Source organism: Zalophus californianus, chromosome 7 (assembly GCF_009762305.2).
Source record: "Zalophus californianus isolate mZalCal1 chromosome 7, mZalCal1.pri.v2, whole genome shotgun sequence".
NCBI classification, from domain to species: Eukaryota; Metazoa; Chordata; class Mammalia; order Carnivora; family Otariidae; genus Zalophus; species Zalophus californianus.
Genome location: NC_045601.1, coordinates 133082712 through 133101156, shown reverse-complemented (window position 1 = coordinate 133101156; position 18445 = coordinate 133082712). Strand labels below are relative to the sequence as shown.

The 18445-nt window shown below is 42.8% G+C and overlaps 1 protein-coding gene across 1 annotated transcript in view; it reads left to right on the top strand.

The window, feature by feature from the left end:
- The first annotated feature begins 226 nt into the window (after positions 1–226).
- The window catches only part of RANBP9 (RAN binding protein 9), a 91767-nt gene continuing 73548 nt past the window's right edge, over positions 227–18445 (top strand). The window contains exons 1-2 of the mRNA XM_027603499.2: positions 227–937; positions 13989–14100. Of these exons, the coding sequence (XP_027459300.2) occupies positions 343–937; positions 13989–14100 (707 nt within the window). The 5' untranslated portion in view covers positions 227–342. The remainder of the gene's footprint in view (positions 938–13988; positions 14101–18445) is intronic.

The window sequence follows — 18445 nt, the reverse complement described above, 5'->3', positions numbered from 1 at the left end:
CCCGCCCGCCGGGAAACAGCCGCGAGAGCAGCGGCCGCCTCGGCCGCCACCGCGCCTTCTGCGCCCGCGCTCCCGCCTCGCCCCCGCCCTCGGCGCCTCGTCCCGGGCCCGCGCCCGCACCCCGGCCAACGTTCTCTCGGGGCCTCCCCCGGCCCACCGCCTGCTCCCGCGTCTCCGAGCCCCCCAACCGTCGCGCTCTCCCTCGGCGCGCGGCCCGCCGCCTGCTTCCGGGGCGGGCGGACTGGGCGCCTGGTGCCGGCGGTCGCAGCGACAGCGCCCCCGGGAAGCAGAGGAGGAAGGAGAGAAGAGGTGGAGGTGGCCGCAGGCTGAGTCGCGGCCGGGATGTCCGGGCAGCCGCCGCCGCCGCCGCCGCCGCCGCCGCAACAACAACAGCAGCAGCAGCAGCAGCAGCTGCCGCCGCCACCGCCGGCGGCCGTGGCCCCCGTCTCCGGAGTCGTCCTGCCGGCGCCCCCGGCCGTCAGCGCCGGCTCCTCTCCGGCCGGCTCGCCCGGCGGCGGCGCGGGCGGCGGCGGCGGCGGCTTGGGGGCCGCGGCGGCCGCCCTGCTCCTCCACCCGCCGCCGCCGCCGCCGCCCCCCGCCACCGCGGCCCCGCCGCCGCCTCCGCCGCCGCCCCCGCCGCCCGCCTCGGCGGCCGCCTCCGCCAGCGCGCCCCCAGCGCCCCCGGGCCTCGCGGCGGGCCCCGGCCCGGCCGGAGGCGGCCCGGCCGCAACCCTGGCGGCGGGCAGCAGCGCCGCGGCCCCCTTCCCGCACGGGGACTCGGCCCTGAACGAGCAGGAGAAGGAGCTGCAGCGGCGGCTGAAGCGCCTCTACCCGGCCGTGGACGAGCAGGAGACGCCGCTGCCGCGATCCTGGAGCCCGAAGGACAAGTTCAGCTACATCGGCCTCTCTCAGAACAACCTGCGGGTGCACTACAAAGGTACTGGGCGTGTGTCGTGCGGTGGGAGTGGGGCCACTGACCCGACGTGTCCTGCCGCCGCAGCCGGCTCTCGACCCGCCCCCGACCCCCTCCCGCCCAGGGCCCGGTGCCCTCCCGCGGTGACTCGCCGCCCGTTCCGCTGCTGCGAGGGTGGGACCAGGGTGGCGGGCACAGGGGCCAGATTCTTGGGGAAGGCAGGTGAGCGGAATGCCCGTAGGTGTAATGGAGCTGGTAATCCGGGGCCCGGAGGAGGACACCTCGAGGGAATCCAGGATGACAGGACATAACTCCCTTTCTGATTTCCCTTGAAGATGAATCTTAGGGCTCGGATAGAGGCAGGTAGGGACCCGGAGTTGGGTTACATTGTTCTCCAGGTGGCGGGGGGTCAGGCGTTCTCTTCTTACGTAGGGCGAAGAGAGGCACGAGTCTGAGGTATGATTTCTAATTAAGGGAGAGCAGGGATATAGAGGGGGAGGGGTAATCAGTGGAGGATTTTGTCTAAAATTAGGCCAGAGATGGTCTGGGGGGACAAGGATAAGGGCCCCAAGTTTGGCATCAGTGTTTCTTACTCGGCGCAGCTGGGAGGGTAAGAGGTGAGCCTCAGAAGTAGGTGTTTTCTTAGGGGAGCAGAAACCTACCACTACTGACTGGAAATGCCCTGTATTTACGTGCTGGTATTATATGAAGTCTAATTGAAAACGGATATCTTAAAATGTTATATAGCATTTTAAAGAAAATTGGCTTATGTTTTACACCTGCAGTTAAAGACAAAACCAGCCTGAGGCGTGTGCTTGTCCCCCTCCTCCCTCACCTACCTCTCCTCTGTTAAAGCTTTAGGCAGATCAGTTTTACATAAAACTATAAATTGCTCCGAGAATTTTTGAAATGTAGCCCACATTAATAGCACGCGTCAAGTTTACCGGTCTGGGAGAAAACAGCATCAGTCTAGTGTATCAGTCTGTGTGGAAACAAATCCAGTTTTTAGGCCCCAGACCTGAAGCAGGAGCTTTTACATTCAAAGCAGCCTCCTTTTGATTGGCTACAAAGGAAGGGTCTTAATCAGATCCCAGTGACAGGGACCGAGAGGGTATAAACAGGTCTCGTGGCTAAATTCTTAAAGCATGCCGGTCTAAAATGTGAGAAGAACCTTGATAAATAAGTTACTATTTAATCAGAAAGGAGAATGGCGACAGAAATCTACCAGATGATTTGGCTGGAAGGAATCACGCACCAAAAAAGCCTTGTTGAATATTCCTTCTTTTTATCCATAGATTTCGAGAAGTACTTTCAGTTTTAAATATTATGTTTCTTAATCAAAAATGACCTTTGTTTTCTCTTGAGTTAGGACATGTTGTTAATACTCTGTGGAGGCTATTATTTAATTTTGTGTTCTAATTTGTGTGAACAGTGCTGTGCTATGAAGTGTTTACTTCTCATCTGGCTACCGGAAAGCTTTTTGTTAGACTTGACGAAACTTTATCTTAAATTTATGGTCAGTGGTTAATAATTAGCTTATAAAATCAGAGGCAAACGATATGGAAAATTATTGAACAAAGAATCCTAGCTTTGCTAAGTCCTGCAATCATTTGTGATTTTAGGCATGTTACAGGACAGGCCCTCAGTTTCTTCCTCTGAGAGATGAGAGAGTTGAGCTGGATGGTAAGGAAATTTCCAGCTCTGAATTTCCGTGAGATCTACAATTTGTGATGAGAGTTTCTTTAGTACTGTAACATGCCTTGATTAGTTCTAGTAACTCCTTTTGCATAAAATTATGATTTGGGTCAGAGAAAAGTGCATGTGTATGAAAAATTGGTTGGAGTTTGCAATGTTTATGACACTGCTGTCTCCATTATGATTTTTCCTCTTGGCCTCTTTATTACTTTTTGTTGTGTAATACTAGATTCACTTTCTGGAAACTTCACTCCTTTATAAACATAAAACATCACTTCTGGAAGAATAGATTTTGTTATCTTTTTTTCTTTTCTCTCCCTCTCTCCTGTCTCCCCTTTGTCTCTCCCTTCCCCCTTGTCACAAACACAGTTCTTCCCCCCCCCTTCTACTGCCTCTTCCTCTTGTTATTTTAATGTGTGTGGGGTTTTTTTTTTTTTTTTTTTTTTTTCCTGTTGTTGGTCTGTGTGCCTTCTGAGTGGACCACACCAAGGTACTGGGCAACTCTGTCCCAGTAATAGGGGAAGGGAGCAAAGGGGAAGTGTTATAGGTAGTGGAGAATAAAACTTTGAAGTCACAAAATAAGAGTGAATTTTATTTCACATTTCATTGTGCCACTTTGCTTTTTACCTAAGCATGTTCAGACACTTTTAACATTAAAACTGCTGTTCAAAAAATGTTTTTGCATGTTACAGAGTTTGAAAAGATTGATAATTATTTTCCAGAATGGTAAGGATTTTTCTTACCTTTGCAATAGAAATATCTTGGTTTCTTTTGCTCTGAACATGCTCAGTTTTTAAAGATGTTATTCTTCTAAGTAGGAATTACTGTTTTTGGAAGCCGTATGGTTCCTTAAATGATTCGAAGGGATTAATGTTAAACAATGCCAGACATGCAGACAAAGTTGATTGGATTGCAGAGGAAGAGCAGGGTGTGTATACTATATGCTGAAATTTTAAAAAGACCTTTTGCTTAGCAGTCACACACCAACGGTTGAAACACTCAGGCATAGCCCCTTTTATTTTTTAAAACTGTCAGCTTTGAATAAATACAAATGTGACAAGTTTAGACTTAGTTATAATGAGGACTTTATTCCAACTTAAAGCATTTTAATGCATGGATTCAATTAGTCCTAAATATTTCAGTTACAGATTGCATTTTTTGTTTGTGAAGTTATCGCATTTGGATACATTACAAAGCTTTTTAATACACACACCAAAGCGTGTTAGTAGATTTGGACAGGTTGGTGGAATTCTCATTTCAGTTGTGAGAAAGTAGGAGCACCTGGAGGCTAGATTTTCCGCGTCACAAGTAAGCCAGGGTTGGAAACTAATTTTCACCAACTCTAAATTTAGTGCTCTTTCCAACCATATAGTATTGTCTATTTCAATTTATATGAGTTTTAATTCTAATAGATAAAATCCAGTGATGACATTTAGAACTTTTTGAAGAATAGGTGATGTTAAAAGTACTTCCTATGAGGGAAAAATGTTGCCTGGAACACACAAATGCCCTGGAGAAGTTCAGGCACCTTGATTGTACTGATTTAGGGCAGCTTACAGGAAACACAAGAGAAGTGAAAGTTAGAAATGATAGGTAGCTATGAACTAGTGAATTGCTCTTTTAATTCAAGCGTTATTAACAGCATCTAACTGGATAGCTGGCTTTCTCATGTGCCCCACTCCCATCCCTCTCAGTATCACCAGTCAGTAGGCCTTTGACACTTCTTAAATTACTTATTGAATTTTTTGCACTTCTTGAGGTTAAACAAATATCTTAACAATGCTTGCTTGCCTACCAATGCAAATGTGTTTTAGGAATTATGGGGATGATATAAAAATGTTCCTTAAAATCAAGGAATTTAAAAACCAAACCGAGCTTTTCCCCAGGACCTGTTTGCCAGTATAATGGGAAATTTAGCTTCAAAAATGGTAGTTGATAGCTGCAAGAATTAAGTAAATCTAATAACCACACTTGTTTAAAGGTAGTAGTAATGATAATTCACGGAGCTGTTGCTATAGGGCAGGTATTCTGCTCTACAGTTTTGTGTACATGCCTTGCTCTCCACGCGTTTATTCGACAAGCTTTTAGTGAATGTTTACTTTGTGCCAGGTTCTGGGCACTCAAAGGTGATGAGATACTATCTTTGAATTCAGAGAGCTCAAAGCAGGTAAAACACACAAGTGTAGTAAGGGAAGTGTTATAAAGAGCCCTGTGGGAGACGAGAGGAGCATCTCTACCCCTGGCAGATGCTGGAAGTGATGAAGTTGGTGAGTCAGGGACAGCTTTTGGGAGAGATGAGGCTCTGGTCAGGTTTGAAAGATGAGGATGTAGGGGAGGAGGAGGGGCACTAGGCATTACAAGTGAAAATGCATCACTAAAAGCTTAGAGGTGAGAATTATTGTATATGTTTGGGTCTACCGGCAGTTGTGGTGTGTTGGAATTTAAGAGTATGTGACAAGCTTAGATCTTATTCTGTAGGACATGAGGAATCATCAAAGGATTTTAAATAGGAAGTGACTGGCTCATATTTTCATTTCTGTCATACAACTAACTGGAAGATGGATCTAAGGGAGTACAAGACTGAAAATAGCAAACTCATTTAGAGGTCTGTGTAAGAAAGAAGGACCTGAACTCGGTCAGTGGTGGGGTGGAGCAGAGCAGACATATTTGTGATAACGTTTTAAAGTGACACTGATAGGAATTGATGGAATGATGGAGAGAGAAATCAAGGATGACACTTGGGTTTCTAGCTCTGTGAGGTTCTTGCAGTGAACCATGAATCAAATAATAACTGCAAGGAAGTAAGTATTACAGTGTATTTGGAGGTGTGTAGGAATGGGAATCTCAGCCATATGATCTGACTTCACGGAAACCAGAAGAACCCAGAGAAGCCTTCCAGAAAGAGCAGGAACAGATAGATCTTCTGGAATTAAGGTGGCTCCAAGGATTGCAGCTGCTGGAGTTCATGACTTTTCACTTTATTCTAGTGCTGAAGTGACTCAGCTGTAGTTTCTGGTTGTTTTCTTCTCTTTTCCCTCCTGACTGGTTTACCCGTTCCTTCCTATTCCAGATTCCTGAGGGACTTAGCAGATTGGATAAACTAATTGCCATCATTCTTAGTTGGGCAGAGCTTTTCATTATATGCTGTGGTGTTGAATTGGTGGCCTTCGTGTCAGGTGTTAACCTGTGTTGAATCAGCTGTAGGGGTGTTAAGGGTACTTATGAAATAGGAAATAACCTCCTGGCACAAGGAGAGTCTGGGCCCTGCTTCTTTCAGTAGGGATGGTGTGTGAGGCCGTTTCTCATGGGAAGGGTGGGCGCATACCATAATTGACCTGAGCGTGGGAGAGGGGTCTAGGTCATGACTGATTTGGGAGTCATCTCTAGGTGGTGGCTGAAACTCAAGGAGAGGGTATGACAGAGAGAGTGGGTAAAGTGAGAAGATCCGTGGGCCAAAGATGGAACCCTGAGCAGGGCCAACGTTAAAAGACTGGGTGGAGTCCCGAGAAGGACTAGTTAAGAGGTACCTGGACAGGGGAAGAGTGTGCTGTCGCAGAGGCTGAGCAGAGTATCAGAAATGAGGAAGTGACCTTTAGTGTCAAATGCAACAGATCGGTTTAGTGAGCCGGGCAGAGAAAGTTTTCCACTGGATTTGGAAATTAGATCATTGTGACCTTAGGAGAGCAGTTTGAATTTAGTGATGGGGGTAAAGATCAGAGTCAACAGTAGGGACCAAGCAGAGAGGGTAGCGAATATAGATTACTCTTGAGACATAAAGGCGAAGAAAGAGATGAAGCGGTACCTGGAGGAGGATGGAAGTCAAGGCAGGATTGGTGTTTTTAACATGGTTGATAGTGGAGTTATGTTGTGCCTGGTGATTAGTTTCTAGTGTCAGCAAAGACGATGAAAATCCGCACAATCAAAATTATCCATAAAAACCCCTTTGGAAAGTAGTGTGTTAGAGACTATTGTATTGTTTCCCTCGGTGGTGTGGGTGAAACTGAAGTGACATTATGTTTGATGAGGGTGTATTGTTAGTCTGATGTAGGGAGTCCCAGTAAATGTGTACAAAATGTAACATAGCTTTTGACAGATAAAATTAATAGTAACAGTACTTGCTTTTCTTACCTTAAAGTTCATTATGCTCACTACCAATCCCAGTGCATTATCGACAGTGATTTATTGCACCGAGGCCTGGAGGATTTTGTGGAAAGGGCCATTTTGGGGACACTGCCCTTACAGATTGAGAGGCTGAGGGGAAGGAAAGTAAAGAGGGGAAGGGTGAAGAAAAGCTTGGGAGGCTGACAGCGCTGGCTTGGAGGGAGGAGAGCCGTTCAGGAGAACAGGGCAGCCCTGAGGAAGAGAGGAGGACATGTGACTTCTCTGGTAATAGGGGGAAGAGGTGAAGATGGGTGTGGACACTGACCACTTTGTAATAGGAGAATGCAGAGTGGACAGTAGTAGAGTCCCGGTGTATGATACAGTCGGTGAGGTAGTGTGCTCACTTATTCGGGGACAGGACTGAAAGCTTTGAGTGAGTGATGAAAACGTGGGCCAGCCATCGGGGAGAAGGGGGAACCAGCTAACGAAAGGTTGCTCAGCGTGTTGAAAGCAGTGGGAGAGCCCCGCTAACGACATTCGTTCATAGTCGTGCCTATTGCAAGACTGGTGGATTTTATTTGGTAGAGACCAGCTAGCTGCCCAGGGCAGCAGTAGGGAGGGGGGATTATACTGCTAATCTAAGGGTGTGGTTTTGCTGGTTGCCTGTGGCGGAAGGGTAGGCATGTGAGAGAAATATCAAGGATATTTTGAGAGCTCTTAAGTGAATACCATGTAACCTATCCTGGAAGAGGAAAAATGGGGAAAAGGGGTTCAGGGAATGTTGTTGAAGAGGAAGTGTGGAAGCGAAATGTTTAGAAAGGGGAGAGGATAGGGAGTTGTGTCCTCGAGGAAGATACAGGCATTTCTGCTCCAATGCCAAAAATGTGTTCCTGGGAAAACCTTATGTTTTCCACAAAATTGGGCACTACAAGTAACGGGGCTTATGGGAAAAATCGGGCTGGAGCCAACCACATGGAACCTGTGGAACTTTGTGACCAGAGCACCACAAAAATAACAGTCCTGGTAAAATACAGGCCCAGTTCAATTTCCTCTGGCATTTGTGCCCAGCATCACAGGCTGCTGATCCTTCGTAGCCTTGAGCCCTGGGGTTTGGGCTTCCTTCTTAGAGATGTAAGTGCTTGACAGCTGTTTAATCAAAAATAAGTATCTGATTCAGGGTTTAGGCCTTTTCAACTCCCCACCCCCTTTTCCAAACAAAGAGGAAAAGTGTACAAACTTCAGCTATTAGAATGGCTGAAGTCCAAAGGAAACCTGACAATGTCAATTGCTGGTGAGGATGCAGAGTGACAGGAACTCACGTACTGCTGGTGGGAATGCAGGATGATGCAGCCGCTTTGGAAAATGGTTTGGCAGTTTCTGACAGAGCTAAACATAGTTTTACCAGCAGTTGAGCTCCTACCCAGCTGATTTGAAAACTTAGCCCACACAAAAATCTGCATGTGAATGTTCATAGCGACTTCTCTCATCATTGCCCCAGACAAGAAGCAGCCGCGATGTCCTTCAGTAGGTGAATGGACACACTGTGGTATATCCATACAATAGAATATTATTCAGTGATCAAAAGAAAGGAGCTGCCCTTCCGTGCAAAGACGCATGTGGATCTTCAGTGTATGTATTGCTAAGTGAGAGAAGCCGGTCTGAAAAGATTACGTACTGTATGATTTCAATTACCTGACATTCTGGAAAAGGCAAAACTGTAGGGATGGTAAAAAAGATGAGTGGTCGTTAGGGGCTTGAGGGCACAAATAGGCAAAGCACAGGGGATTTGTAGGGCAGCGAAAGTATTCTGTATGATACTATACTAGTGGATACATCACACCATGTATTTATCAAAACCACAGAACTTTACAGCCATAGAGAGTAAGTTTTAATGTATGCAAATTTAAAAAAATTATTTAGGAGGGAGGGGCAAATCCCAGGATAAAATGCAGAACGTGACAAAACTATCTAGCTGTATTACAAATATATGAAACAGCCTCAGAGAAGAGGGGGGAAGGGTGCTGACACAGGTAACTTTGGAAATCAGTAGTCTGTAAAGAGAAACCGAACTCTTACTGATAAAGTTGTGTCATCCCATGGGGATATGAGTTAACAATTCAGATGCTGTTATACATGTATACTGGAATCGAACAGTTAAGTGGATGGTGGGAGCTAAGTTTCTTATCATTGGGGTGGAATTTTTCAGGTAAGCAGAGAGAGAAGGTTCGAATGATCGGTGTGGTAATAAAGTTGGAGACCTCAGTATTAACTCATGTTTGATTTAATACAAACACGGATGGTTACATATAGAAACGTAGACACACACACACAGGGGTTTAGTATACATGCATATATTTCCTGGCTCTTGTCAACGAGAAAGCCTAAAAGCAGTGACAGCCCAGTAACAAGGAGCATACCTAGTAGCTAGATGCTGGGTTCTAATACCGTTTGCCAGTAAAAGGAACCTCAGGGTTCCTTGGAGAAATGGCTGATTCTAGGACTGGGGCAGGAAACATGCAAGATGAGCCTCCAGCGTCTTCTGGGGCCGGAAAATAGCAAACAGAAAGAAAACACGTAACACAGGTATGTCAGAGGAGCCAAACGAAAAAGTTCCCAGAGGCTAATCGGGGTGGGGGGGGCAGTTTGAACAGCAAAATAAAGTAGAATTGTTATAACACAAAGTATAAAGTAAATATGCAAGAGACGCATGGGGTTCATACTGATAAAAACAAAGAAAATATCTTAATACTTTTTGATCAGTACTGGGGTTGAATTTTCCCCAGATGACTCAGTACAGTGGCAGGCGTAGCGGTTCCTGAAGCCACTAAACATGGGACACTAGGAATGTACTTGTGGAGGTGCCCCAGGTTTTTGACTTAGGGCTTTTGTATGTGGCTAGATTTTTCTCTTTACTTCGTTAATGTACCGGGAAAAGCTGTGTTAGGAACTAAATGACTTCTTCATTATGCTGACATCATTCCTGTATTTATCAAGTAGATGTGAACTAATTTGTATTCAAGAAATGTGTTTTGTAGCAGAACATATTTCATTACAATTTACTATTTCCAAGGTGGAATAGTTTCAGGTGATGTCAGAATCCAGAGTGCGGCTCCAGGAAGGAATGATTAAAGTTAGAGTAGGAGGTCAGTGGGAGTAATTAAAATGTGAGAACAATAAGTTAATCACAAATAATTGGGAAGTGTCTTAATGTCATATGGGACAGATATGTGTTGCTGTGAGGGCATATAAAAAGGTGGTTAGACCAAGTCACAGAGGTTAGAGAGAGTCATTGAGGAAGGAAAACTTGAGCTAAGAGCTAAGGGATGAGCAGGACATAACCCGGTAAGGAGGAAGGGTAGCACTTTCCAGTTTGGGGTGGGGAAGAGTTTGGCAAAGACCATGGTCAGGCCAGTGTGTCCAGTTCAGGAAGGTGGTGGGAAGTGCTGGGGGATGGCCAGATCAACAGGGTTTTCAGGAAGTTTATCTTTTTCCTTGGCTGAATGGGAGACTGTTAAGGAATTTTAGTTATATAGGAGAATAGTGGTACAAGGAAGACTAAGTTATATTTCCAGAAAGGCAACTGTGACTGCATGTTGGAGAGTGGAGGGGGTTTGGAGGTGAGCTTCATTCAAAGCCCTTTCCTTTCCTTTAAAAGGGAATCAACAGATTGTGAAATGAAAGAGCAAGGTCTTGCTAGCCTAAGCAATAATTTTGAAGCAATAAATGTATTTTCTTTTTGAACCATATAGAAAACACTTAACATTGAAGACTTCGTGGTTTTAACAGTTTATACTTTGGTAGTGTGAGGTTGTTTTCTGGTTGTCGCAGAACTCAGGTTGATAAGCTTCCTGCTGATGAGCATATTAGAAATAGGCCCTTCACCCTGACATTACTAGTCTTACCTAAGAGTATGAATGCTTTTAATCTGACATCTCAGCTTTTTTCTAGGTCTTTACATTTAACTTTAATTTAAAAATGAAACAAATCCTTTTAACCTTTATGGAATTTTTCTACAGTGTCTAAGTAGAGCATAGTGAATATAATAGAACCTTGAAGATTAATGATTATGTAATTGTTGATAGTTATTTTTGCATAAGGGGAAAATATAAGGCAGTTGATTCATATATGGATTTAATGCATGATTCTACTAATTAGGGGCAAGTTATATAACATCTGTAAGAGTTTTCTCTCTTTAAAATGAGGTTAAACCCATTTCACAGATGTTGAATGAGAAAAATCTATACAGAAGCATTTAATTCTTTGAGTGTTTCCCCTCAAATATTACTTTTCTTTCTCTTTTCCCATAGAAGTAGCAAGAATAGGAGACAGGAATACAAGTGAAGTGATCCAAGAATGCTCATTGTAACTGGATCCTTCCTGTGGGTTCAGAGCTTGCACTGGATCGGACTTCTTGAATTTAAATCCCAGCCCAAATCCTGGTTTGGAATTCTCACACAGCAGTAGGACCTTGGGCGAGTTTCTTCATCTTCCCTTAATTTCTTCATCTGTGAAATGATAATAAATAGTATCTACTTGAGAAGTTCTTTTGAGTGCTAAACAAGTGAACAAATACAGTACTCTTTGAGCAGGGCCTTTCACATAGCATTAAATGTATGGTAACTCTTGTCATTTATCATCATTATCATCATCATTATTATTAAGAATACCTTGAGACTACTTCATCCCTGAAAGTTTTGGTCACTTCCCTTCCAGAAAAACAAAAACCAAAAATAAAAGCTAGTTGATTTAGGAATCCAGGGTTAATCAGGGTTTTCTTTAGATTTTTTTAACTAAGTTTTTTTTTTTTTTTTAAGATTTTTATTTATTTGGCAGAGAGACACAGTGAGAGAGGGAACACAAGCAGGGGGAGTGGGAGAGGAAGAAGCAGGCTTCCTGCTGAGCAGGGAGCCCGATGCAGAGCTCGATCCCAGGACCCTGGGACCATGACCTGAGCGGAAGGCAGACGCTTAACCAACTGAGACACCCAGGCGCCCCTTAACTGTCTAAATTTTTAAAATAACTAATTCCCAGGCAACTCAGTTATTTGAACACATATTTACATTTTAAATGTCTGTTTTTAAAGAAGTGACCTATGTCATTCTGCAGATTTACGCTGTTTTTTTTTTTTCTTCTGCTTAGTTTAGTGTAAATCTATTACCTACATATGTTAAAGCAATTGGGGGGGGGGCATCTATATATTGCTGCTTTTGTTTTTCTCTTCCTAACCAATTTTATCACCAGTGGTCACCAGGCTGAGAACTTTTGCCCATAACCTACATACTTAAGACATCTGTGGACACAGGTTTTCATGGTAATAGAAGGGAGTGGCTGAGCCATGTGAACATGTGCTAATTTGCACTGCAAATGTAAACTTAACTGTTTAGTGATGTAATTTGATGACGTGTATGGGAAGGGAAAGGATCATCTCGTTGGTGTGTGATGGTTATTGTACAGCTAAGATACAGTTTTTGATTTAAAAGAAGGTATTTAGTTTTAAAACAATCGTGGCAAATTTGAGGAGGAGAATTTTTCGACTCATGAAGGTAGTGTTACAGTAGGACTGAAGGATTAGTGACCTAAGTTGTATTGGGTGAAGCGTATTTAACTAGAACACAATAATAATTTAGAGTATTTTTCCTCATGCAGTCCTTTTGGGGATTGTGGAGACTTGTCTTACTCTGAGTCCTTTCTGACATGCTACTTCAACTTCTGTTTTTCTTCTTCTGTGGTTTTATGGGCATATTTTCTGTTGCTCGCTTGGTTTTTGTTCACATGCTAGCTTTCAGGCTAATTTGTGTCTTGGGTGAGGGACAGGGGAGGTGAATGTGAGCAAAGGAAATCCTCCAGGATTAGAATTGAGGAATAGCTATTTTAAAAAGTTTAAAAGCCATTGTCTAACTAACAAGATTCCCTAAAGAGTTCAGCAGTGGTATGATGATACATTCCTTTCTTTCTTTTTTTTTTTTTTAAAAGGTATTTGTTAGATGTTTTCAGTGTTTGGTTTTTTTTTAAAGATTTTATTTATTTATTTGACAGAGAGAGAGACAGCGAGAGAGGGAACACAAGCAGGGGGAGTGGGAGAGGGAGAAGCAGGCCTCCTGCCGAGGAGAGAGCCCTATGCGGGGCTCCATCCCAGGACCCTGGGATCATGACCCGGGCCGAAGGCAGACGCTTCACTGACTGAGCCACCCAGGCGCCCCGATACATTCCTTTCTTAAAAAAGAGAAAGGAAATAAAAGTAGAGATTAGATATATTTCTTAGTAGGCTGTAATTGACCAAAGAAATTTTTTGGGTCAGCCTTTGTATGGAATTGATAAGAATATGTCCAAGAACAAACTTGAAAATTCTTTTTCTTTTTCTTTCTTTCTTTTTTTTTTTAAGATTTTAAAAAATTTATTTAAGGGGCACCTGGGTGGCTCAGATGGTTAAGTGTCTGCCTCCGGGTCAGGTCATGATCCCAGGGTCCTGGGATCGAGCCCCACATCAGGGAGCCTGCTTCTCCCTCTTCCTCTGCCTGCTGCTTCCCCTGCTTGTACACTCTCTCTCTGTCAAAAATAAATGTAAAAAATCTTAAAAAAAATATTTAAGAGAGAGAGCATGAGCGGGGGTTGGGGGTGGGACTGAGGGAGAGAGATAAGCAGACCAGACTCCCCGCAGAACAGGGAGCCCGATGCAGGGCTCAATCCCAGGACCCTGGGATCATGACCCGAGCCGAAGGCAGATGCTTAACCGAATGAGCCACCCAAACTTGAAAATTCTTAAAGTAAGAAAGCTGCTTTGCCAATTCAATCTAATATAAAATTTCACTTAAAAATATACCCTATATTTTATATATTTATACACATGCCCATATATGTAGATGCTTCTGGTTTAAAAAATAGGCCATTTGACAAAAGAATATTGCTTGGGAATAATATAAATTATAAGCATATTTGGATCTAATAAAATTTAAGGTCATATTTTCATCATGTCCTTGAAATGCATCCTTTTTTCTCTTAAAAATATAGTCTACCCTAAAATATTTAGTTTGGCAGGTTCAGTGTGTTCAGATTCTGAAAGTCTGTTAAATCTAGGAATAGTGTCAAGAGTCCCATGACTAACCCTGGGCTGCTTTGCCTACTGGACTGTGATGACAACTGTTTCATTAAGTCTTTATATGTATTGGTGGGAGCAGAAATGCCTATATATCATTCTAAAAACTGTATGTCTCCCTGAATTGTTTCAGATTTTCGTTGACTATCTCATTTGATTTTTTTCCCCTTCCTGTTTCATGTGCAGGTCATGGCAAAACCCCAAAAGATGCAGCATCCGTTCGCGCCACGCATCCGATACCAGCAGCCTGTGGGATTTATTATTTTGAAGTAAAAATTGTCAGTAAGGGAAGAGATGGGTAAGTGTACGTTTTGGTGGGATAAATTGCTTGCAGTCCTTGGGTAATTATTTTTGTCTTGATTTATCATATTTATGATGTAATAGGAAAATGGGAATCTCGGAAATACTGGTAATTTGTAAAGTAGGACCTGAATGTTAACGCTGTAGTGGATTGGATATAGTTCTGCTTAAATACTAGTTGAAGCTAATACTTGAGTTGGTGAAATAACCAAGTTTTTCTGGTCCATTTGTCATGCAATTGGAGAATTGGAATTAACAGAGAGACAGTGACTCATTTTCCATGCCTTGTCTTACACTGCTCTTTTCTGAATTCTGAGAATTTAAATCTTCTCAGAGCTAGTTAACCAAGGCCAACAGGGGATTCATAGGTATTTCATAGGGGTTGGGACTTAGACTTTCGGGTTTAGATCAGAGAAGTATGTTCGTATGCTCTCAATTGGAGGTGATTCCCAGGGATTAGGATGTGGTATAAATAAAAGCTTCCAAATGGGAATTCCATGTAGATCCTGGAACCAACTTTTATAGCATTGCTTTTCAGCTTGGGATCAGTGTGTAGTATGTGTGTGTACGTCGGAATCACTTATGGGACCGTTACAAAGATAGTAATTTGGGCCTTACCCTAAAAGTTCCTAAGTCACTATTTTCAGAAGCAGAGCTTGGGCAGGATAGGCATCCTTGAGTAAGCTTCACCGAAAATTTTGGTGCATATCTCTGATGAAGAGCTGATTACCTAGAATCATTAGATCTATCCTATGGTATTTTCTGATAACTTCATTGTGGTATCAGAGATCCTTTAAAGCATCCATAGAGTCATTAGTCCAACTCCCAAGGTAAACTTACCGGGTGAGTTGGCCCAATTGAGTAGAGTTACTAAGTTGACCTGTATTTGAAGTGAATCACTTAACCTGTTAGTGCTTCTTCTATGTTTAACTGACAAAATAAGTATATTTAGTAGATTATTCCTCCTACTTTATTTGCTGAATATTTTCATTCTCAGTAGTATGGAAGGTAGAAGGTGAACCTTGGAATTCATTGATAACTTTTTATTGAACTGCCTCAGTTTTCCCAGGGTGATCAAGCCAAAGATAAAATCGGAGAAGCCAAGCATAAAGTGATTGAGAGACCCTACATTGAAATAGGCACACGATTGTAACCATTTTTAACTCTACTGCTGCATGCATACTCAGCCAGTTCTTTTTATACTTAAAATTATACCGTCAACCTCTTTCATGCTGGTGTTGCTCATGATGATTCCCCGGGTTCTCTTCACCTTTCCACCCTACGTGCTCTGTCTTTGCATGATCTTGACCTTATATTTTCATGGCTGCAAACACCCTGATGAGTGTCAGATCTAAAGCTACATCTCCAGTTATTCCCTCGAGCTCTAGATCCATACATCTAACCCGATGTTTGCATTTGAGTGTCCCACGGGTGTTTCACTGTAGCTTGTTTTAAGTCTTTTTCTCAGCACCAGCTCGGTTAGTGGTTTCGCTATTGCTAGAAACTTGGGAATTTCCTGTCTCTAATTTACTGTGTCCATCTCTACGTCCTCTGCCTTGGGTTTGCTAATCTATCCCCTGAATTACCTAGGAGGTCGGTTGCTCCCATCTGCAACTGTTGTCAGTGTTCTTTCTCAGACACAGCTGACTGTGTCAGTCCCTGTCTTGAGATCATTTGGTACACCTGTTGCTTTGAGGCTAAAATCTTAAACTTCTTAGCAGGGTCCTATGTGATGTGACTAACTCCTTTGTAACTTTTCAGTCTCATCTCTTTGTTGCCAGGATCCCTCGTTCATCTTTTTTCCTTTCATTTTTAAAATTAGGTGATTTTTACATAATAGTAAACTTTATCATTTTTAACGTGCAGGTCTGTGAGTTTTGACAGATGTGTATAGTCATGTCAGCACCACCACAATCAAGATACAGTTGGTCTTTGAATGATACCAGTTTGATCTGCACGGGTCTACTTTATATGGAGACTTTTTTTATAACTATAGTACAGCCCTGGAAATATATTTTCTTTTCTGTATGATTTTATTAATAACATTTCCTTTTCTCCAGCTTTATTGTAAGAATACAGCTTATAATACATACCACATACAAAATATGCATTAACTGTTTACTGGTAGGGCTTCCAGTCAACATCAGGCTATTAATAGTTAAGTTTTTGGAACAGAAAAAGTTAGGATTTTCAGCTTGTGTGGTGGCAGGGGTGGGGGGTGGGTGATCGGTGTGCCAGCACCACCCATTGTTCAAGGATCCCATGATAAAACAGTTCTATCACCCCCCAGAATTCCTTTATACCCCTTTGTGGACGATTCTTCCCCATCTCTCAACGACAATCATTGATTGTCTCTAGAGTTTTGCTGTTTCTAGAATGGCATATAAATGGAATCATAGTATGCAGCCTTCTAATTTTGGCATCTTTTACTTAGTGTGGTACATTCGAGATTCATCCCCGTTGTTGCATATATTGGTAGATCCGTCCTTTTTATTGTGGATTGTATGGTTGAGCCAACCACAGTTTGCTTATCCACTCTTCAGTTGAGGGACATCTGGGTTGTTTCCAGTTTTTGGCAATTAGGAATTTGGCCACTATAAACATTTATGTACAGGTTTTTGTGTAAACTTGAGTTTTCATTTCAGTTGGGTAAATATCTAGGAGTGGGATTGCTGGATCGTGTGTTAAGTGCATTTTTAACTTTATAAGAAACTGCCAAATTGTTCTGCAGAGTGACTGTACTAGTTTGCATTCCCACCAGCCGCGTATGAAAGTTCTTGTTGCTTTGCCTCCTCAGTAGCGCTTGGAATTGTCAGGTTTTTTTGTTTAAAATTTTTAGCTATCATAATAGGTATCTTAGTGGTTTCTTGTTGTGGTTCTAATTTATATTTCCTTAATGAAGAATGATGTTAAAGAATCTTTAATTCTTATCTGCCCTCCCCTTTTTAACAAACTCAATAATTCCTTTATTTTGATTGATTTATTTTTTTTTTAAAGATTTACTTATTTGAGAGCATCGGCGGGGGTGGGGGGCGGGGCACAGAGGGAGAGGGAGAAGCAGACTCCACCCTGAGCATAGAGCCCAATGCGGGGCTCGATCCCAGGACCCTGAGGTTATGACCTGAGCTGAAGGCAGATGCTTAACTGACTGAACCACCCAGGCTCCCTTTTATTTTGGTTTTAAATTAATCATTTGTCAACAGCTGTGGAAGTGGTTAAGAAGTGACATACAGATATACTTAAAAATACTGAATTTGACAGCTAAATTGAATGGAATATTTCGTAGGGCAGTTTTCATTTTGTCATTTACGACAGTTAAATTCAAGGTCCTTATACCTCATCTCCTTCCTGAGTGGTGGAAGCTCTAACTGGGGCATCCAGTTAATCTCCATTTCCACTTGGATGCACGCTGAAGCTTGAAGAAATAAGCCCCAGAAAATAGAAAGGATGCTAAACAGAGTTGAATCAACATAAAGTGACCCCAAAGAGAGATGTGGAACAAACTTTTTAAGTTAGAACATACTCTCAAGGATCTGTTTTTAATCAGAACCAGCTATCTGTGAAAAATGCATTGGATAGATAGCAGTGTAGTACCGTCAGGTACTGTGGGCACTTCTCTGACTGTACATGCTTTCTCGTATTTCTAGTTCTGTCTGCAGGCTCTTTCCTTCCTTCTTAAATTCACCTTCTCTTGTCCCTTTACCATTTCCTCAGCTTAACTAATTACTCTTCAACCCTAGTTTAAAGATACCTTTTTGGTGGCACTTTCTCCTCCCCCAAATAGGATTATGCCTTTAATATGCTTCCTTTACATTTTGGCCAGACTCTAATTAAATATCTGTTTGTTTCAGTTGTCCTGCCGAATCAAGTGTAAGGGACTATTTTATGTTTCTGTAACTCCAGTACTTAATTGATAGCTAGCATTCATATGAATGAATAAATGAATGAATGAGAAACTGTACTTACCTCCTATGTATTCTTGGAGAAAACTGTTGTATCTTTGGGCAGATCTTATTTATCCTTCTGGTACACTTTTCAACTAAGTTCTAGGTCTAACCCCATGCTTTTGAAAGGGAAGGGTGATTCATTTATGGAAGAAGAGCAAGTCATATTGCTAATTTTGGGTGAGTAATGTCTTTCTGGAGATGTATTTAACTGTATCAAGAGAACTAAAAATTGTTCCTAAAATCCCAACGTCTTTTTATTTTTTATTTATTTATTTTTTTTTGTGAGAGAGAGAGACAGAACACAAGCAGGGGGAGAGGCAGGCAGAGGGAGAAGCAGGCTCCCTGCCGAGCAAGGAACCCGATGTGGGACTCGATCCCAGGACCCTGGGATCATGA